This window comes from Panicum virgatum, chromosome 2K (assembly GCF_016808335.1).
Source record: "Panicum virgatum strain AP13 chromosome 2K, P.virgatum_v5, whole genome shotgun sequence".
Classification (NCBI taxonomy): Eukaryota; Viridiplantae; Streptophyta; class Magnoliopsida; order Poales; family Poaceae; genus Panicum; species Panicum virgatum.
The window spans coordinates 60,679,450-60,701,425 of NC_053137.1; the positions used below are offsets into that span (position 1 = coordinate 60,679,450).

The window sequence follows — 21,976 nt, forward strand, 5'->3', positions numbered from 1 at the left end:
ATCACAAAGAAAGCATATATACATTCCAGAAAAGCAATATAGTATATATAAGGCACATCCATCACAAATATCACATAATAACACAAATATCTCACGCTACGTCGCACGAATATCACAAATATCATAAGTCCAACATCGATGCCATAAGTGTAACATTCAACAAGCACAAGTCCAACTAATTAAACAAGTCTAGTCCAACAACAACAAGTCTGTAGAACAAATATCATAAATAACTCTAAATCAGCTAGGTGGCCACTGCGACGCTGCCGGTGCCGGTGAATGCTCGTCTGGCGGCTCATTTGACCCCCCAATCGATTGATTCTGCAAAAAAAAATTGACATAGGATTACATCTTGAGAAAATTGTAAGAGTTCATGTCCCTCTTGATAGTATGACATTCCTAAACTCAATTTGAAAAGATAAAATATTAAATGAATAGCCGCTTTTAAACTTTCATATCCTTGACTTAGCTCATGTATATATCAGTTGTGATACCTTCTAATCATTCTTATTAAAGCATATGTCATTAATCAACCAACCACTAAGTGAGTCTAGATGATCTTTCAGATATAGCACATGATATATTGACATAAAGTATCTCAAAATTTGAATATGTATGTGCAAGCAAAGCAAATCTATATATCATACTCACAGGAGTGCCTGTAGCGCCAGATGGAGGAAAGATAGAAGGAAGGCCTAGCGGTGGCAGCGGTGGTGGGGGCCAGGGCATCGTTGGCGGCGGTTGATAGTTGATTGTTGCGCCAAGGCCTTGGAGGTATGAGAACATGGTCTGCATCTGTTGTTGCGCGGTCTGTCGCTCAGCAAGAAGCGCCTGCTCCATCCTCTGCCGCTCCTGCATCCGCTCTTCCTGCCACCTACGCTCTTGCTCCTGCCTTAGCGTCCGCTCCTCCTCCAGCCTCGCCTTGATCTCCTCCCGCCTCTTCATCTCTTCGTCCATCCGAGCCTATAAGATTTCACCCAAATGTTACAATGCGAACAAAAGATAACTAAAAGCAATGAACGACAAATGGAGCAGAAATAACCTGGATTGCACGCACGCTGGCCACTGAAGTCTCAGGCCGTGGGCATATTGGCGGGGTCGAGTCGGTGGTCCTTGCCCGAAGCTGGGAGAGAGTCGGCGTACTGGCTGTGTCGACAAGGCTGTTGGCGATCCAGTAACGGCCGTGCTTCTTCCCTCCTCCTGCCCTCATGATGGCTTCTCCAGAAAGGGGCTGGGTGGCCGGATCCCATGTGTCCCCATGGAGCGCCTTTCCCATCTCCGTGTACTCAGTGATGCACGTGTGGACGCTCGGGTTGCTGTACGCCTCGGGTGGATCCGCCGGGTTGTAGGAGACGTCGGACGTCGCCCTGCCCTTGTGCGCCATACAGTATTGCCTGGAAGTCGTTGCATTCCTGGTCTTCATGTGACTCCGACTGCAAGCAAAGCGAAAGAATATAATGATTAGTGAGAATGCAGAATTTAGAGTTTGAAAGTACCAAAAAGTGTAATGACTTACCCAAACATCCATGTACTCGGGAAGGCCTCGGCTGCCTTGATGGTGTGGCGCACCTTGCATCAACAAGCGGCGCTCCCGGCATAAGTTGTGCCGCTGAATCCACTCCTCGCTAAGCCACATGTCCACCATCATTTCCCAGCACGCGCCCTTGCCGGCGCACCAGTTCGGAGGCACCTACACGTAATGGAAGCAAAGTGGATGACATTTCCGAAAATGAAATTCAAAAGAAATGAGTAGTGATTTCGTCATTTACCCTCAAGTATTGTTTCCGCGTGAGGAACATATTTCTTGCTACGTCCTTGCCAACCTTCCTTTTTTCCACATCGGCGCAGTAGTTAATTACGGCCTGAACACGCGCCTCGTAGTGCATGTCCTTCACTAGTTTGCGACATGCTGTGTCAGCCACCTGAGCCGCTATGGCCTCATATCCTGGCTCGCACACGTAGAAATCCTGCATATAGACTCGATAATTGCAGTCAATATTCAAAGAGTTTCAAATATATGGTAACTATTCACCAATATAGTGCGACGACTTACCCAGAATTCTCCCACCACCCGTCTCGCCTTGTTGCCGAAGGACCTCCCTTCCCGATCTTCTACATCTGGGACGGCGATGTAGTGGTCCCACGTGTATGCCGGCTCCAGGATCCCGTCATGCATCACCATCCCAGGGAAGAGCTCCCTGCATAGGGTTCCCAGGATGCCGTTGGGCTTCCTTTTGTGGGCACCCGCCTGCACGCGCATCCAATACCTGTAAAAGTGTATAACATAAAGTATTAGTGTCTTGTCATTTTGAACATATGAATTGAAAAATAAATGCCATTGTGCATAACATAAAGTATTACCTGTCCGGTACCGGTCGAATCATCGGGCGTCTCGCAAGAGGTATGGGCCGCTGCGGCAGTTGCGACGGTCCTCGCAACCACACCGCCCTCATATATCCTGCTGCCTCCTCCTCCTCCTCCTGGTCCTCCTCCTCCTGTCTCGGCTCCTCCTGCTCCTCCTGCTCCCGCTCCTCCTCCTCGTCCTCCTCCTCCTCCTCCGCCGCCGCCGTCGTCAAATCTCGAGGTGTCCTCTCCCTCCTGCTCCTTCTCGTCCTTCCCTGGCCTCCACCACCTGTCTTACCTCCTCTCGTTCTCCCTGGTCCTCGTCCCCAATGCCTCCTGGACCCCTTCTTCTTGAAAGAACTCTCTGCCATTGTTGTAGTCTTCATTGTTTGGGACAGGAAGTTTGCCATGTGGCGATACCTTATACACAACATTCCAACCCTGAAGACGTTTGTTGGTTTGGCACGAATATGAGAGATAATAAACTTGTGTGGCCTGTTGAGCCACAATGTAGACATCGTCGCCTGGTAACTTTGAATCCTGACGAATTTCGACTAGGCCAACATTTGGGGTCCGCCTGGTTAATGTAGGATCAAACCAATGGCATTTGAAAATAACGAGAGTCAGTGGTACGGAACCTTGAAACTTGAGTTCGTATATTTCTTCAAGTCTTCCATAATACTCGACCCATCTTGGCCAGGCGTAAAGACTCCAGTATTAGTGGTTTTTCGATTGGGCCGACTTTGCTCATATCATGTTGTGTGAAAGCGATATCCATTCACGTCATAAACGTTAAATGACTTAACCCTATAGCTAAATCCATCAGCCACTTGTCTCAACTCGGCACTCATGGACTGTAAGATTCCGAAAATTCACTAAAAATAAATCATGCGCTAAAGTTGTTTTTCGTTGAGCTCGACTCCCCTTAAACCCCGAACCCTAAATCCCAGAGCCTCCCCCGGACAACCCGACACCCGAATTCAATTTTCGTCCCGTCCATTACCCATCCAACGCGACGCGTCGTGATCGGCCGCCGCGAATCCCGCTCCCTCTTTTTCCCTCTCTCCTTCCTTCCCGGCCGCGTGCCCCATTTCCCGTGGCCCGCACCCGCGTGGCCGACCGCGGCCGCAGTCGCCGCTGGCGCGCACCGCCCCCCCTCCCTCCTTTTTCCTTTCCCTCTCTCTCCCATTTTCTTTTTCTCTATTTCTTTTCCTTTTTTCCATTTCTTTTTCCCTTCTCTCTTTTTCCTTTTTCTTTTCTCTCCCTCCCTCCTTCCCTTCTCCCTCCTCTGCCTCGCTCCCGCTCGCCCCGAGCCCGCCAGGCCGGCTCCCTTCCCCGCTCGCGCGCCTGGGCCGCTCCCCGCCCGGCCGCGCCGCCCTTCCCCTTCCGTGCCACCTGCCCGAGCAGCCTGACCGCCCCGGCCGGCCCGAACGCCGCGCTCGCGCACGCGCACGGCGCCCGGCGCGTCGAGCCGCGACGCGCGCACGCGCACCGCGTGCACCGCACCGCGCGTCGAGCCGCTCGCTGAGCCGCGTGCGTGCCCGGCCACGACGCGCGCCGCGCGTCGCTGCGCCTCCCCGCTGCAGTGCCAGCACGCGCGCTCGCCGCGGCCACGCCGCCCGCGCTGCCCCGCTCGGCGCCGCTCACGCGCACGCGCCGCACCGCCCCGCCCCGGCGCGCCACGACGCGGCCATCCGACTGGCGCCCCTCCATCACCGCCCAGCCGCACGCCGCGACGCCCGCCGCCAGCGCCTCGCTCCGGTCCCGCTCGCCCTGTGCCCGTGTGCAGCCGCCGCGCCGCGCGTCGCCTAGCAGCAGTGCCGCCGCAGAGCCGCCGCCTCGCCACCCGCGCCGAGGCCAGCGCCCCGCCTTCTCCTCCACGTGCCACAGTGGGCGGCCTCGACGCCCTCGCCGCTGCACGCCGCTCCTGCGACAACCTAACGCGGCCGCCCGCCATTAATCCCGCCTGCAAGCCTCGCCGAGCCGGTCACCCACCTCCACCGCCTTGGCTCGACTATAAAAGAGGCCCCGAGCCCCCAGCCATCCCCGCAACCACCTCCGCCGCCTCCAGCCACACCTCCCTAGCGCTAGCGCCGCCGCCACGAGCCACCAGAGCCGCCGCCGCCCACTCCCGTCGCCCCGCCTCTGAGCGCCGCCCCAGCCTGAGGTGAGCCGGGGCATCGAACCCCACGTGCCCCTAGCCCCTTTTCCCCTCACTCCCGGCCGCCGCCCTGGCCCTGGGCGGCCGGATTGGCCGCCGCCGGCGACCCCAGGCGCCTCCCCTGTTTCCCAGCGTGGGAGGGAGGAAGGGGATGGCGATTTTGCCAAGAACCCCTCCCCCTTTCCTTTATTTCTTAAAGAAACCTTCCATCATTTGTGCCTTTTTGCAGAAATACCCCCACCTTTAGTAAATCTGCAAATAAACCCTATTCCAATATAAACCTAATCTCAAATATACCCCTGACCTCTCCAGAATAACCCAAAGGCTTCCAAAAATAATTACAAACAGACCCCCGCCTACTCAAGATTTTACAACCAGGCCCCTGGCCCTTAACTAACCCACGAATCTTTATAAAACCTATCATTTCATGTACCAGACGACCCCGGATTAAACCAAAACTTTACCCTACCTAACTTAACTCAGCCTTGACCATGTCACTCAGAAACCACTCAAAATTATTGCTTCTACCTCTATAATTTATGCGTTTCCATTCCGAGCTCAATGATAAAACTTTTATTCCTGTGACTTGATTGGTGCGTGTTTGTTTGCGTCGTAGACCACGGAGTGAACGAAGGAGAGCCCGTCAGCGAGCAGTACTGTGAGCAGGAGAACGAGGATCAGTTCCGCGACCCCGAGCCCGAAGGACAGGACTTCCCCGAAGGCTTTGAAGACGGCAAGTTCAATCCCATCCTTTGATACATGTTTCTGTCCTAGCTTTTTTTTTAAACACAAACCAATGGCCTGTTTTATAAAATTGCATATGTTTTGCTTGCATGAAAACACGGTTGGATAGCCACCCCTTGATTTGTGATGACCATTCCTTGACCACCTAGATTAACGTCTGATTTTGCTTGGACGTTAATCGATATTAGAATGCTTAGAACTTTACTCATAATACGATTTGTTTTATAAAGAAAATGTGTGCGTGTGGGATGGGATAAATGTGGTGTTTTTGTATAGAAAGTTTAGACGGGATGGATGGCATATCCACGGATTTGCCATTTGGTGTGCTCGTGCCAATGTGGCAGGGCAATGAAGGGAGATATCCATCTTGTCGTGTCTAAGGACCGAGTTGGTGTGTCATCTCACCTAACTCCACTTTCGTGCAAACCACTCGACCGTTGAATGGGCAACGGCGTAGCATAAATCCCACTAGTTGGTGTGGTAGCCATCAGGAGAGCTGAGAGCAACGGGTGACTAAGGAAAAGGGATAAGCCCCGAGTGACTTATGCCCGGTTATACCTAAGTGAACGGTCGATGACCCCTTGGTACATCCCGTGATGGCTAGTCAGGCTTAGCTATGGTGGGTAATGGCTATGTTGGGATCTACACCGACACGACGGTGTTCGAGTTGTGGTATCCTACTTGTGGGTAAAGTTGCACACCTCTGCAGAGTTAAGAATCTATTCGAATAGTCCGTGCCCACGCTATTGGGCGAGTTACGGTGTGGTCACATAACTAGTGTATCTTTGGGATGGGCTGGTGTGAGTTGTTTTGGAATTGGTTCCGGCAGTTGTGCCGTGTGCTACGACGGACGGGGAGTCCGGTAGCAGTTTTAAAACCTGAACTCTGTGTTACTGCAAAAACTGATTTCTAAAAGGTTTTCCGTAAAATGAACCCCTGCATAAAATGTCGTTTTTCTGCAAATTAAACCGTAACCTTATCCTTGATTTACCTATGCATATTATTCTGTTGTAACCCCTCCGTGGGTGTGGTTGGACTTGCTGAGTACGTTTGTACTCACCCCACTCTTACTTTTTACAGAAGAAGACCCAGACTTCGTGCCAGACGACGCTGAGTAGGGTTATCGTTCTACACCCAACCTTGCCCGTGGAACCGGCCCCGTTGAGATGCCTCCGCTGTCGCAGTACTCTGAGCCCGTAGTAGACCCTATGTGGTTTGCGGTCTGGTGTTATGTTGTAGCTTGGTTAATAATTATCATCATCTGTATCGAGTGTCCTCCAAGGTTTGTACGGTTTTGAACCATCTGATGTAATAAATGTGGCATCAACTTCCTGGGACTGGTGCTTTGTATCACATTTAAGTCTTCTCTTATGAGGGGACGCTTCAGGTGGTATCAGAGCCGTAGGTTGGCCGTAGGACATGACCCTAGGAGCGAAACCCGTTTTTAGACCCTTTACCTTAGGACTTTTCTATCCTTAATCCTTTCCTCACACAAACACTTACCTTTGGTTCTTGCCCTGTTCCAGATGGCTGACAATGGATGGATTGGCGGAATCTGTTTCGCAGAGCCCGGCCTTCCCAAGTTGTTGATACTCAGCCTGGAACGCATCGGAGTTGTGGATCCACCAGAGTTTCTCTATCGGGAGTACGACTCCAAGGGTACTCTTCGGTGTGACCTGATGATCTTCATAGCAAGAAGCACCCGCTATCCTAATGTGGACCCTTGGTTCATCTCCACCACTGGATTCCGTTTCCCGGATACCTATCGGAAAGCCGCCCGTAAAGCCCTGCGACGGCTCCGAGTGATCTACAAGCATCACCTTCAGCGGACTCCTATGGGGTTCTTCCCGCCGACTGAAGGAAGAGGACGCACCTGGATCGCCCGAATGAGAGGACTCGGGAGGGAAGAAGAAGATCTGGAAGACACTGTATCCCACCTGTCCATCTACCTCACCGGCCTGGATGAGCTCTACCGTGAGCAAGCAGCACAACTAAAGCAACAAGTTCACAGAGCAGAAAAGGCAACCCAGGAGCTGGATGAACAACGGACAAGGACCGCACACGCCGAGTATTCCCTGGCTGCTCTCCAAGTCCAAATGGATGAAAAAGAGGCAGAACTGGAAGAGCAGCGGACAAGGGCCTGCACGCGCCGAGAACTCGCTAGCCGCTCTCCAAGCTCAGATGCGGAGGTACGAGGCTCGCTGGGGAATAGGTGGATGGATAGAGGAAGATGAAGAAGAAGAACCCATGGAAACCCATTGGGACGTTGGCACTCAGACTGAAGAAGAAGAACCCGAAGAAACTCACTGGGATAAAGGAACTCAAACCGAGGATGATGTGATGGATCAGTACCTTCCACTGAAGAAGCGCTCCTTTAGAATTGAGGAAGAATCCCCATGATAGGAGTAGTCTCTAAGCTAGAACCTTTGCTCTAATAATCATGTACCCATGAAGTTGTACCCCATCATGATGCCATAAATAAAAACCATCTACCCCTTTTGTGTACCGCAAATATTCATGCAAGATCTTCACTCTATCTTTGTTTTCAGATGGCTGAGGAAGGATGGACCCAGGGCGACTGCCAAGCTGCACCTGGCTTCCCCAGCCTGTTGATCAACGCCCTGGAAAGCCTTGGCGTTACGGAACGCCCAAGGTACTACAGCAGGGAGTACGAACATCATGGCACTCTCCGCTGCAGGGTGATCATAGTCATCGCCAGAAGCGAGCGCCACCCCAACATCCAGTCGTGGCGAGTGACTGCTACGGGATTCAGGCACCAAGACACCTATCCCTTGGCTGTCAGAAAGGCACTTCGGTACCTATGCCGGATTTTCGAAGAACACCTAGCACCCACGCCAATGAGGTTCTTTCCGCCGGCCATCAGAACCCCTGTTTGGGAAGCCCGCATGAGAAGCCTGGAACGGCGCCGCCATGAAGTAGACCCTTTGTACCAAGTGGCTAACTATCTGGCCGCTTTGGACCAACTCTTCGATGAGCAGGCCCACCTGCTGAGGGAGCAGACCAATCGTGCCGAGCAAGCTGAACTCGCGATGAGGCTCCAGCAGGTCCGAGCAGCCCAAGCCGAGGCAAGAGCCGCAGCTGCGATCAGCAGTGAAGCAGTGGCACAGGAGAGCCTCAGACAGGCCCGAGACCGGCGCATGCAAGAATGGACCAGGAGTGGGACCCCAGTTCCGGCCATCGGAGAAGACCATGTTCTACTTGGGACACCCGTCATAGGATGGGGAACACTCTTTGGAAGCCCTCGAGCTCCACCCGAGAACCCCGAAGGGTCTACTGCTGTCAGAGAAAGAGAAGTTGCTGCTCAGCCCCAAGAGAACGGGAACCCGGAGGACGACGAGCCGTTTGTTTCCCCGGAAGCACGTACCACCCCAGAAGAAGACTCGCCCCGCGAGTAGAGTGTCCAACCCTACCCTGTTGTTGTACCCTTCTAGTCCTTCCAGTTTAAGTTGTATTCCTAGTTTGAACCTGTACCCGGTCGTGTAGTACGCGTTCTAGTCTTGTTCCTGTGTTGTACCCTACCTCGCTTTAGTAAAAGTTGCTTGTTTGCCTTGTTGTGTGCTTGTTGTGTGTGTGCCTTTCGGCAGAAGGTTAATTCTGTTTTTTTTAAAAAAAATACGAATTAAATAACTTAAACATCACCTAATCCCAATCTCACAAAAACCCTACCAAATTTGCAGATGGTTTCCCGAAGCGTCACGAGGGCCTCCCGTGTCAGGGACCCTGCAGCCGCTGATGCAGGAGTACGCCTTAACGGGCAAAACCATCCTCAGGAAGAACAAGAAGTGAGTCAGGGCAGAGGAGAAAATCAGGATGCACATCTACCACCACCACCACCCTTCGTGGACCTGGCACAAGTGATCCATAACCAGACTCTCATACTGGAGACACTGGCCAATGCTCTAATGAACAGGCAGCCACGAGAGCAGACCTTCAACGACAAGCTAACAGCCTTTCTGAGGGCCAAGCCACCCACTTTTGCCGGATCCAGCAACCCCTTGGACGCAGATGACTGGCTCCGCGTGATCCAGAGGAAGCTCGAGCCGTTTGGGTGCCAAGATCGGGATAAAGTCCTCCTGGCAGCACATCAACTCACCGGGACCGCCTTAGCCTGGTGGGAAAATTACTGCGCTGCTGCCAGAGATGCCTCCACCATCACCTGGAATGAATTCGTGAGAGAGTTCCGCCGCTATCACATCCCCTCAGCTACCATGAAGCGCAAGGCAGATGAATTCCGTGCACTTCAGCAGGGGAATATGACGGTAGAGGAGTATACACACCAGTTTATGGAATTGGCTCGCTATGCACCAGAAGAGGTGAACGACGACGAGAAGAAGCAGGATATGTTCAAGAAGGGACTAAATCCAGAACTCAGGACCCTGCTCACCCCCCAGATCTATCCTGACTTCAACACCTTGATGAACAAGGCAATCCTCACTGAGAAGGCCAGGAGTGATGAAAGAAAGGATAACAAGCGCAAGTTCCTGGAGAGTAAGGCCCGCCAGCAGGATCGTTCCCAGAAGGCCAGAAGTTTCAGCTACAATGCACCAAGGACCCAAGCCCCAATGCAGTACAGAACCCAGTCCCAAGCGACAGGACCACGGGCCCCTAACACACAGCTCAGAAGCCAGAACACCATGAGGGCCCCACAGAGTAATGCGAGCCAAGTTACCAACAACAACAGCAATGTGAGGGCCTGCTTCAACTGCCGTGAGACGGGTCACTTCATTGCCGACTGCCCCTATGCGAAGAACAAGCCGGCTACTTCAGCCTTCTCCAATACAGTGAACGGACCCAAACCAGTTCTGACCGGTGCCAACCGAGTGCCCCTCCGCGGCAATAGCAACAACAACAACAACCAGCAGAGGCAATCCCAGCAGTCTTTTGGACGAGCCCGTGTCAACCACATTGACGCACAGGAAGCTCAAGGAGCCCAGGGCGTAGTACTCGGTGAGTACCTAGTCAGCTCAACTCTTGCAACAGTACTGTTTGATTCTGGAGCATCACACTCATTCATATCCTCGAGCTTTGTGGAGAAACATAAAATACCTACGGTACTACTAAAAACACCCTTATTAACCCGGACGCCCGGAGGAGACATCAGGTGTCAACTGGGTTGTCTACGGGTAAGGATCAATTTAAGTGGGGTAGAGTTTTTAGCAGACCTAGTAGTGCTTAAGTCAGAAGGGATAGATGTGATCCTCGGAGTGGACTGGCTAAGCAAACATAATGGCCTCATAGGTTGTACGGACAAGGTAGTACACCTAACAAACCCAGAAGGAGTCCGAGTGACCTGCCATACCCGGGAAAGTGGAGCAAACCCGATGGTGTTTAGCATGGAAGCCAAGTCCTTGGAAGAAGTCCCAGTAGTGAATGAGTACCCCGATGTCTTTCCCGAAGAACTTCCCGGTATGCCACCAGATAGGGACATAGAATTTGTCATTGATCTTGTTCCTGGAACCGCCCCCATAGCCAAGAGACCTTATAGGATGGCAGCCTCCGAGTTGGCGGAGTTAAAGAAACAACTAGAGGAGTTGCAACGGATTGGCTTCATCAGGCCAAGTTCGTCGCCTTGGGGAGCCCTGGTTCTATTCGTGAAGAAAAAGGACGGAAGTATGAGGTTATGTGTAGACTACCGGGCACTAAACGAGGTCACTATCAAGAATAAGTACCCTCTCCCCAGGATCGATGATCTTTTTGACCAGTTAAAAGGAGCCAGGTACTTTTCCAAAATTGACCTGAGGTCCGGCTATTTTCAGCTCAAGATCAGGGAGAGCGACATCCCGAAAACAGCTTTTGTCACCCGGTATGGTCAGTTTGAGTTTACGGTGATGTCTTTTGGACTGACAAATGCACCTGCCTATTTCATGAACCTCATGAACAAAGTGTTTATGGATGAGCTAGATAAGTTTGTCGTAGTCTTCATTGATGACATACTTATTTACTCAAAGAGTATTCAGGAGCACGAGCAACACCTGAGGGTAGTTCTGGAGAAGTTGAGAATGCACAGGCTATACGCCAAATTCAGCAAGTGTGAGTTCTGGCTGGAGAAAGTAGCTTTCCTTGGTCATATCTTGACCGCGGAAGGAGTAGCAGTGGATCCCGAGAAGGTCGAAGCAGTCTCCAATTGGCAGCAACCGACCAACGTCAGTGAGATCAGAAGCTTTCTTGGATTAGCTGGGTATTATCGGAGATTCATTGAAGGATTTTCTAAAATAGCCCGGCCCATGACAGAGCTGCTCAAGAAAGAAAAGAAGTTCACCTGGACGGAGTCGTGTGAAAGGAGCTTCCAGGAGTTGAAGCAAAGATTGACGACAGCCCCAGTGCTAACCCTGCCGGATATTCATCGGGATTTTGTCATCTATTGTGATGCGTCCCGACAAGGATTGGGTTGTGTACTGATGCAAGATGGGAAAGTCGTTGCATATGCTTCCCGTCAACTCAGGACCCATGAGCAAAATTACCCGACTCATAATTTGGAACTTGCAGCCGTAGTGCATGCACTCAAGATCTGGAGACATTATTTGATTGGAAATAAGTGCGAAATCTTTACCGACCATAAAAGTCTGAAGTATATCTTCACCCAGCCAGACTTGAACTTGAGGCAAAGAAGATGGCTAGAATTAGTCAAAGATTATAACTTGGAAATTCACTATCACCCTGGTAAAGCCAATGTGGTAGCCGATGCCCTAAGTCGGAAATCCTACGGGCCCAAGAATGACCATTTACGAGAGGAAATGACACGATTAAATGTGCACCTTATCCCTCGAGGCTCTAGCCAAGTGCTGAACGTTCAATCCACTCTGGAAGAAAGGATCAGGAAAGCCCAAAGGTCAGACAAGGGACTGATGGAAATCCGGAGACAGACCGGAGAAAATAAGGCACCAGACTTTAGAGTGGATAATAAAGGAACGCTATGGTATAAAGATAGAATTTGTGTGCCCCAGAAAGGAGATTTCAGGCAAATAATCATGGATGAAGCCCACAACTCAGCCTACTCTATTCACCCAGGATCCACCAAAATGTATATGGATTTAAAACAGAAATATTGGTGGAATGGGATGAAGGCAGATATTGCACGATTCGTCGCCCATTGCGATACTTGCCAGAGGATCAAAGCTGAACACCAGAAGCCGGCAGGATTGTTGCAGCCCCTACCCATTCCGGTTTGGAAATGGGATGAGATAGGGATGGATTTTGTAGTAGGCTTGCCCAGAACCCAGAAAGGACATGATTCCATATGGGTAATAGTGGACTGACTCACTAAAGCGGCTCACTTCATACCCGTACGGACCAACTATGGCGGAGAAAAGCTAGCCAAGCTCTACGTGGAGAATATAGTAAAGTTGCATGGCGTGCCTAGTCGAATTGTTTCGGATAGAGGGACCCAGTTCACCTCTAGATTTTGGAGAAGCTTGCATAAAGCCATGGGCACCAAACTAGACTTTAGCTCCGCTTATCACCCACAGACAGATGGTCAGACAGAAAGGGTGAATCAGATTATGGAAGATATGCTGAGAGCATGTGTTCTCACCTACGGCAAAGATTGGGAACAGAGTTTACCCTATGCCGAGTTCTCATACAACAACGGGTACCAAGCAAGCTTGGGTATGTCGCCGTTCGAAGCTCTCTACGGAAGGAAATGCAGGACCCCTCTGATGTGGTCAGAAGTTGGAGAGCGTGCTTTAGTCGGGCCCGCCCTCATAAAGGAAGCAGAAGAAAGAGTAGCCGAGATCAGAGAGAAGCTGAAAGCAGCCCAGTCCCGACAGAAGAGCTATGCGGACAAGAAAAGACGGGAAATAAGTTTTAACCTAGGAGATTTCGCGTATCTCAAGGTATCACCCATTCGAGGAACCCGGAGATTTCAGGTACAAGGAAAATTAGCCCCTCGGTATATTGGACCATACCGAGTTCTGAAGAAAGTTGGAGCGGTAGCATACCGTTTGGACCTACCAGAAGAAATGTCCGATATACATCCAGTATTCCACGTCTCGCAGCTAAGAAGATGTTTGAGAGTGCCCGAGGCAGAGCATGTGCCAGTGGAAGCGATTGATCTACAGCCAGACTTACGATATCAAGAAGTACCGGTCAAGATTCTCGACACTGTCACCAGAAGGACTAGAAACTCCGAAGTACGAATATGCAGAGTCCAGTGGAGCAGACACGGAGTAGAAGAAGCGACGTGGGAACGCGAAGACGCTCTGAAGAAGGAATTTCCCCATCTCTTTAGGAACCAGCCGAATCTCGAGGACGAGATTCATTTTAAGTGGGGTAGGTTTGTAAGATTCCGAAAATTCACTAAAAATAAATCATGCGCTAAAGTTGTTTTTCGTTGAGCTCGACTCCCCTTAAACCCCGAACCCTAAATCCCAGAGCCTCCCCCGGACAACCCGACACCCGAATTCAATTTTCGTCCCGTCCATTACCCATCCAACGCGACGCGTCGTGATCGGCCGCCGCGAATCCCGCTCCCTCTTTTTCCCTCTCTCCTTCATTCCCGGCCGCGTGCCCCATTTCCCGTGGCCCGCACCCGCGTGGCCGACCGCGGCCGCAGTCGCCGCTGGCGCGCACCGCCCCCCCCTCCCTCCTTTTTCCTTTCCCTCTCTCTCCCATTTTCTTTTTCTCTATTTCTTTTCCTTTTTTTTCCATTTCTTTTTCCCTTCTCTCTTTTTCCTTTTTCTTTTCTCTCCCTTCCTCCTTCCCTTCTCCCTCCTCTGCCTCGCTCCCGCTCGCCCCGAGCCCGCCAGGCCGGCTCCCTTCCCCGCTCGCGCGCCTGGGCCGCTCCCCGCCCGGCCGCGCCGCCCTTCCCCTTCCGTGCCACCTGCCCGAGCAGCCTGACCGCCCCGGCCGGCCCGAACGCCGCGCTCGCGCACGCGCACGGCGCCCGGCGCGTCGAGCCGCAACGCGCGCACGCGCACCGCGTGCACCGCACCGCGCGTCGAGCCGCTCGCTGAGCCGCGTGCGTGCCCGGCCACGACGCGCGCCGCGCGTCGCTGCGCCTCCCCGCTGCAGTGCCAGCACGCGCGCTCGCCGCGGCCACGCCGCCCGCGCTGCCCCGCTCGGCGCCGCTCACGCGCACGCGCCGCACCGCCCCGCCCCGGTGCGCCACGACGCGGCCATCCGACTGGCGCCCCTCCATCACCGCCCAGCTGCACGCCGCGACGCCCGCCGCCAGCGCCTCGCTCCGGTCCCGCTCGCCCTGTGCCCGTGTGCAGCCGCCGCGCCGCGCGTGGCCTAGCAGCAGTACCGCCGCAGAGCCGCCGCCTCGCCACCCGCGCCGAGGCCAGCGCCCCGCCTTCTCCTCCACGTGCCACAGTGGGCGGCCTCGATGCCCTCGCCGCTGCACGCCGCTCCGCGACAACCTAACGCGGCCGCCCGCCATTAATCCCGCCCGCAAGCCTCGCCGAGCCGGTCACCCACCTCCACCGCCTTGGCTCGACTATAAAAGAGCCCCCGAGCCCCCAGCCATCCCCGCAACCACCTCCGCCGCCTCCAGCCACACCTCCCTAGCGCTAGCGCCGCCGCCACGAGCCACCAGAGCCGCCGCCGCCCACTCCCGTCGCCCCGCCTCTGAGCGCCGCCCCAGCCTGAGGTGAGCCGGGGCATCGAACCCCACGTGCCCCTAGCCCCTTTTCCCCTCACTCCCGGCCGCCGCCCTGGCCCTGGGCGGCCGGATTGGCCGCCGCCGGCGACCCCAGGCGCCTCCCCTGTTTCCCAGTGTGGGAGGGAGGAAGGGGATGGCGATTTTGCCAAGAACCCCTCCCCCTTTCCTTTATTTCTTAAAGAAACCTTCCATCATTTGTGCCTTTTTGCAGAAATACCCCCACCTTTAGTAAATCTGCAAATAAACCCTATTCCAATATAAACCTAATCTCAAATATACCCCTGACCTCTCCAGAATAACCCAAAGGCTTCCAAAAAAAATTACAAACAGACCCCCGCCTACTCAAGATTTTACAACCAGGCCCCTGGCCCTTAACTAACCCACGAATCTTTATAAAACCTATCATTTCATGTACCAGACGACCCCGGATTAAACCAAAACTTTACCCTACCTAACTTAACTCAGCCTTGACCATGTCACTCAGAAACCACTCAAAATTATTGCTTCTACCTCTATAATTTATGCGTTTCCATTCCGAGCTCAACGATAAAACTTTTATTCCTGTGACTTGATTGTGTGCGTGTTTGTTTGCGTCGTAGACCACGGAGTGAACGAAGGAGAGCCCGTCAGCGAGCAGTACTGTGAGCAGGAGAACGAGGATCAGTTCCGCGACCCCGAGCCCGAAGGACAGGACTTCCCCGAAGGCTTTGAAGACGGCAAGTTCAATCCCATCCTTTGATACATGTTTCTGTCCTAGCTTTTTTTTTAAAACACAAACCAATGGCCTGTTTTATAAAATTGCATATGTTTTGCTTGCATGAAAACACGGTTGGATAGCCACCCCTTGATTTGTGATGACCATTCCTTGACCACCTAGATTAACGTCTGATTTTGCTTGGACGTTAATCGATATTAGAATGCTTAGAACTTTACTCATAATACGATTTGTTTTATAAAGAAAATGTGTGCGTGTGGGATGGGATAAATGTGGTGTTTTTGTAAAGAAAGTTTAGACGGGATGGATGGCATATCCACGGATTTGCCATTTGGTGTGCTCGTGCCAATGTGGCAGGGCAATGAAGGGAGATATCCATCTTGTCGTGTCTAAGGACCGAGTTGGTGTGTCATCTCACCTAACTCCACTTTCGTGCAAACCACTCGACCGTTGAATGGGCAACGGCGTAGCATAAATCCCACTAGTTGGTGTGGTATCCATCAGGAGAGCTGAGAGCAACGGGTGACTAAGGAAAATGGATAAGCCCCGAGTGACTTATGCCCGGTTATACCTAAGTGAACGGTCGATGACCCCTTGGTACATCCCGTGATGGCTAGTCAGGCTTAGCTATGGTGGGTAATGGCTATGTTGGGATCTACACCGACACGACGGTGTTCGAGTTGTGGTATCCTACTTGTGGGTAAAGTTGCACACCTCTGCAGAGTTAAGAATCTATTCGAATAGTCCGTGCCCACGGTATTGGGCGAGTTACGGTGTGATCACATAACTAGTGTTTCTTTGGGATGGGCTGGTGTGAGTTGTTTTGGAATTGGTTCCGGCAGTTGTGCCGTGTGCTACGACGGACGGGGAGTCCGGTAGCAGTTTTAAAACCTGAACTCTGTGTTACTGCAAAAACTGATTTCTAAAAGGTTTTCCGTAAAATGAACCCCTGCATAAAATGTCGTTTTTCTGCAAATTAAACCGTAACCTTATCCTTGATTTACCTATGCATATTATTCTGTTGTAACCCCTCCGTGGGTGTGGTTGGACTTGCTGAGTACGTTTGTACTCACCCCACTCTTACTTTTTACAGAAGAAGACCCAGACTTCGTGCCAGACGACGCTGAGTAGGGTTATCGTTCTACACCCAACCTTGCCCGTGGAACCAGCCCCGTTGAGATGCCTCCGCTGTCGCAGTACTCTGAGCCCGTAGTAGACCCTATGTGGTTTGCGGTCTGGTGTTATGTTGTAGCTTGGTTAATAATTATCATCATCTGTATCGAGTGTCCTCCAAGGTTTGTACGGTTTTGAACCATCTGATGTAATAAATGTGGCATCAGCTTCCTGGGACTGGTGCTTTGTATCACATTTAAGTCTTCTCTTATGAGGGGACGCTTCATGGACGAATCGGTTTGCCCCTGAAAGCGAAAGGGACAAAGTTCGTCATATTGTTCGAAACGTTAAATGACTTGCACCTATAGCTACAGCAAAGATCCTGTGAATCGGAGTTTACCTTTTGTTGCAACCAATAAATGAAATCGGGCTGAGAATTTCCAGCGCCATTTTTAAGAAGAGACTCCGATTCGTTCTGGGTCGGAGACCTTGAGCGACGCCAGAATTGATGAAGAAATTGCCTGTGTGAAATATTGTGAAATATGATCAAGGGGTTGGATGCTGCTTAGTGCAAACGCAAGATGTTAAATGAGATGCTGAATCGTGGAACAACGTGAACACGTTAAATGAGAACTTACCCTATGTACGGCTCCACCTCAGAAAGGTTGGTCAACAAATAAAGCATGATACGGCGCCACTCTTCATGGTTCAGGGTCTTGTACCTCGCATCAATTGCACTTCCAAGTTGCCCTCGGAAAATGCTGAGACTCGATTCATTATCGCCAGCATTGTAACGAGGAGGTGGATTATGCATGCTGGGAAGCTTCTCACCATAGTATTTAGTCGTGAAGTTTGACACCTCCTCCAAAATATATGCCTCAGCAATCGAATCCTCAATTTTGCATTTATTCTTACATTTCTTTCGAAGACCCTTCTGGCATCTTTCAACTGCATAGCACCAACGGAACTACACAAGCCCTCCCATTCTTGCCTCATAAGGCAGATGCAGAAGCAAATGCTGCATTGGATTGAAGAAGGCTGGTGGAAAGATCTTCTCCAACTTACAGAGCAACACGGGAGCCATTTTTTCCATGTCCGCAATAATAGCCCGAGATAACTCCTTAGCACAAAGCTGACGGAAAAAATTGCTTAACTCTGCTAGCACGAGCCATACATTATCAGGTAAGTAGCCTCGAACCATCACCGGAAGAAGCCGCTCAATCCATATATGGTAGTCATGACTCTTTAGCCCGTTGATTCGCATAGTAGTCAAGTTCACACCCCTCCTAAGATTCGTTGCATATCCATCGGGAAATTGCAACTTTTGGATCCACTCTAGTGCTTCTTTCTTCTGGGCCCTCGTGAGGACGAAGTCGGCCTGTGTCTTCTTCCATTTCCTCCCGGGTCCAAGAGTCCTCATTTCGTATCTTGGTCTATCGCACAACATTGCCAGATCCACTCTTGGCTTTACGTTGTCCTTCGTCTTATCAGAAATGTCCGTGACTGTTCCAAAAAGTGCCTCCCCCCAATTCTTTCCAGTATGCATCACATCAATGTTGTGTGGAAGAAGAATATCATCAATATAAGGGAGCCTCCACAGCCCAGACTTTTGAGTCCAAGCATGTTCCTCACCGTACCCAACAAAACCACCGCCATCGTTGACTCGGAGAGCGTCTATCTGAGCATGAATCGCAGCACCCGTCATGATCGGCGGTGCAATTTCTGTAACTTTTACACCTTTCGTGAAGCTCTTAACGTCTTGTCTAAAAGGATGGTCAGCGGGGAGGAATTGTCGATGTTTGTCAAACAATGAATACTTACCCCCCTTCCTCAACCAGATGAACTGCAGAGCTGCCTTGCATGTTGGACATGGGAACTTCCCGTGAGTACACCAGTCGCAGAATATGCCATACACGGGTAAGTCATGCAGGGAGAATTGGTACCAAACATACATTCTAAAATTTGTCTTTGTTGCTCGGTCATAGGTCCACACCCCTTCGTCCGATGCCTTGACCAAATCATCAATCAGAGGCTCCATGTATACACTCATTTTATTCCCCGGGTGCTCTGGAATAATGAACGACACGAATATGGACTGTCGTTGAAATAGGACCCCTGGAGGGAGATTCAGAGGGATAACAAACACAGACCAGCATGAGTACGAGGCAGCCACCATCCCATAAGGATTGAACCCATCTGTTGCAAGCGCAATACGTACATTATGAGCTTCATTAGCCTTGTCACGAAATGTGCTTCATGATAGTCATGTAACATGTCTCCAACCCCACCATCAGCATCACAATCATAGATGCGTTGCCTCACGACCTCGTCCCTCATACGGTGGCCTTCACCATGAAAGATCCACCATGTATAGTCCGGTGTAAATCCATACTTGCAAAGATGTTGGCCCACAACCTTCTTCGTTTTCCGTTTCTTATTTCCACATCTGTTGCGCGGACACCACAAGAAACTCGATCCTTCAGCCTGACTCCACGCGGCTTCCAAAAAATCATTGGTCTTTCGAATCCATTCATCGGTCATGGTAGCCTGACTTGGACGGCCCGTGTACATCCAATGACGATCATCCATCCTCTAGACCGGAGTGAGAATAAAAATCAAATGCAACTGCGTGTTGTCCCTACATTCTAATAGGTGAAGGTAGGTCCTAATCCCACCCGAGGATGCGTACATACGGTCAGTTTTCATGGTCCACTACCATCCGAGACAAAATTTCGGTAGCACCTCCCCGCTGTTCTCCAGATACACGTCCCGAAAGGGAGATTGTGTATCCGGAGAACAACGGGGAGGTGATGCCGAGACTCTGTCTCGGATAGGAGTGGACCATGAAAACTAACTGTATTTACGCATCCTCGGGCTGTCCAAATAACGTGGACAATTCGAAATAGATACAATTATAGATATGCAAAGATCCACATATCTCAATTGTATTTCTTCCGAACGGGAGACGCCTAACTAGGTTGCGGTTCCATAATCTACGAACATTATCAATAACGGGGGCGGTTGCATTGCTTACCGAGGGTCGGCGGTGTAGTCGTGGCCGGCGTGGAGTGGACTCGCGGTTCCGGCTTCTCGCCGAACACATCACGGGCGGCACCGGGGGGCGGGAACGGTCGCACCGGGGCGGGGTTGCGGCGCACCGGGGGCGGGGGCGGGGACCGGCCGCTCCGGGGGCGGGGACGCGCGCCGGGGACGGGCAGTGGGGCGCTCCGGGGGCGGGGTTGCGCGCCGGGGGCGAGGCGCGGCTCTTCGGGGACGGGTAGGGGCGCGCAGGGGCCGGGCCAAGCTCCTCCTCCTCCGGCGGCATCGAGGCGGCGGCGCTCGGTGGCGGTTCGCGCCGGGAACGGGCACCGGGGCGCTCGGGGGCTGCTCGCGCCGGGGGCGGGCACCGGGGGCCGGGCCGAGCTCCTCCTCCTCCGGCTTGGCGGCGGCAGCACTCTGGGGGCGCGGCGCGCCGGGGGCCGGGCGGGGCGTCGGGGCTGGGCCGAGGTCCTCTTCCTCCGGCTTGGCGGCGGCGTGGAGGCGGCGGTGGGCAGGGGGCGAGGCGGAGTGGAGGCGGCGGCCGGCGGCGGACCTGCGCGCGCGGCTGCGGGTGTGTGCGTGAGTGAGGTGTGTGTGTGGCCGGCACGGCTAAGTGCTGGGGCCGGGGGGGCAGAGACTTTGCCGAGTGCCAGATCAGGGCACTCGTCAAAGCCGCGACCGCTTTGCCGAGTGCCCTGATCTGGCACTCGGCAAAGACGCGACCGCTTTGCCGATTGCCAACCTGGAAGCACTCTGCAAAGCTAGGATTTCATTTCAAAATTCTTCAATTCAAAATTTATTTAAACATATTTGTTTGAATATAATTCAACATTTCATTACTAAACTTATATTTCAGACAAATATATCATGCTTCAATGAAAAAAATATATTATTTTAATCACTTTTAGCTATATTTCAATTTGTATGAACTAATTCTCTATATTTGACAAAAAAATTAAAAAATACGAAAACATTTCAAAAAATAACCAAAATTTAACATAAACCAATTTATGAGGTCTATTGCGAATATAAAAAATTTAACATACTTTAGCCAAAAAAAATTTATTATTTCATGCAGTAGAAGTTCAAATTCAATTTACATAGTACTAAAAAAAACTTTAATATTATCAAATGGCCTCAAAAAATAATGAATATTTACCATAAACCTATCCATCATGACCATTGCCTACACAAAAAGTTTTGAAGTCATAACTCAATTTGATGGTCCGTTGGACTCAAAAACTTAACTGACTCATTCAAATGTCTCTGGAACTTCTTCGGGATTCCTCATCCTGTAACCAACGTATGTGATAACTTTTTCGAATTCTTCTTAAACTTTTTTTTTGAAATCTTCTTAAACTTTTTCCACAGCCTCGACTTATGATATCATGATTTCACTACAAATTTCATAATTTTCTGACTTCATTTGTGTTTTATAGAATTTAAAATCTATTCGGCCACAAATTTGTTGCTATGTTTTCTGAATAAGAGGTTTGATTTTTTTTCTTTAAATTCTTGTACAAACCCTCAAATTTGACTCAATAACATGAATATAATTTTTCCATTAATTATGCACACCTTTGACAATATTTTGCAGTTTAAATTTGAATTATCCACAAAATATTCTTGTAATGAAATAAATAATCTAAATATAGTAAACATAAAGGATAATTTGCCAAATTTAAATATGATATCTTTCACATAGTATGAGAACGTAGGAAAAAGTTTGGAGGGTGTTGGAGAAAGTTTTTGTATTTGTTTGCCGAGTGCCAAAGCAGACACTCGGCAAAGTTTAGTAAATGCCGAGTGCCTGGTCTATTGCACCCGGCATTACAATATATTTGCCGAGTGCCCCAAGATGACACTCGGCGAAGCATGTTTTTGCTGAGTGTTACCTAGCTGGCACTCGGCAAACAATAACGGTAACGGCCGTGGAAAAATGGGAACGTTTGTGGCAACGGCGTGTGCGGGGCACGTGACAGAGTTTGCCGAGTGTCGACTGTGGGGCACTCGGCAAACAAAAGCAGCCCCCACCGTAACGGTCGTCTGCGGGTGGGTGCGGTGCACGTGACGGTATTTACCGAGTGTCAACAGGCCGGCACTCGGCAAAGAGATATTCCGCCGAGTGCCAGTTGTTCGCCGAGTGCATGTTGTTTGGCACTCGGCAAAGAACCTAGCACTCGGCATACGTGGGTTTTCCGGTAGTGCTACGACATCGACATGTGGGCTCTAAACGGCC

General features: G+C 51.3%; 1 protein-coding gene across 1 annotated transcript; it reads right to left on the reverse strand.

Annotated features, from left to right (window-relative positions):
* Nucleotides 1-1,047: 1,047 nt before the first annotated feature.
* LOC120696195 lies at nucleotides 1,048-2,469 on the reverse strand. Its single transcript, XM_039979332.1, has 4 exons — nucleotides 2,362-2,469; nucleotides 1,770-2,267; nucleotides 1,517-1,690; nucleotides 1,048-1,433 (listed from the first exon to the last, which is right to left on the reverse strand). The coding sequence occupies exons 2-4, from the start codon at nucleotides 1,971-1,973 to the stop codon at nucleotides 1,287-1,289; spliced, it is 525 nt and encodes a 174-aa protein (XP_039835266.1). The 5' UTR covers nucleotides 1,974-2,267; nucleotides 2,362-2,469; the 3' UTR covers nucleotides 1,048-1,286.
* Nucleotides 2,470-21,976: the final 19,507 nt, after the last annotated feature.

Bases quoted from the DNA above. Each gene is read 5' to 3' on its own strand.
- LOC120696195 (XM_039979332.1), bottom strand. From the start codon at position 1,973: ATGCAGGATTTCTACGTGTGCGAGCCAGGATATGAGGCCATAGCGGCT. The intron at 1,691-1,769 runs GTAAATGACGAA...CATTACGTGTAG, and splicing joins CGCGGAAACAATACTTGAGG to GTGCCTCCGAACTGGTGCGC. The intron at 1,434-1,516 runs GTAAGTCATTAC...CTTTGCTTGCAG, and splicing joins CCGAGTACATGGATGTTTGG to TCGGAGTCACATGAAGACCA.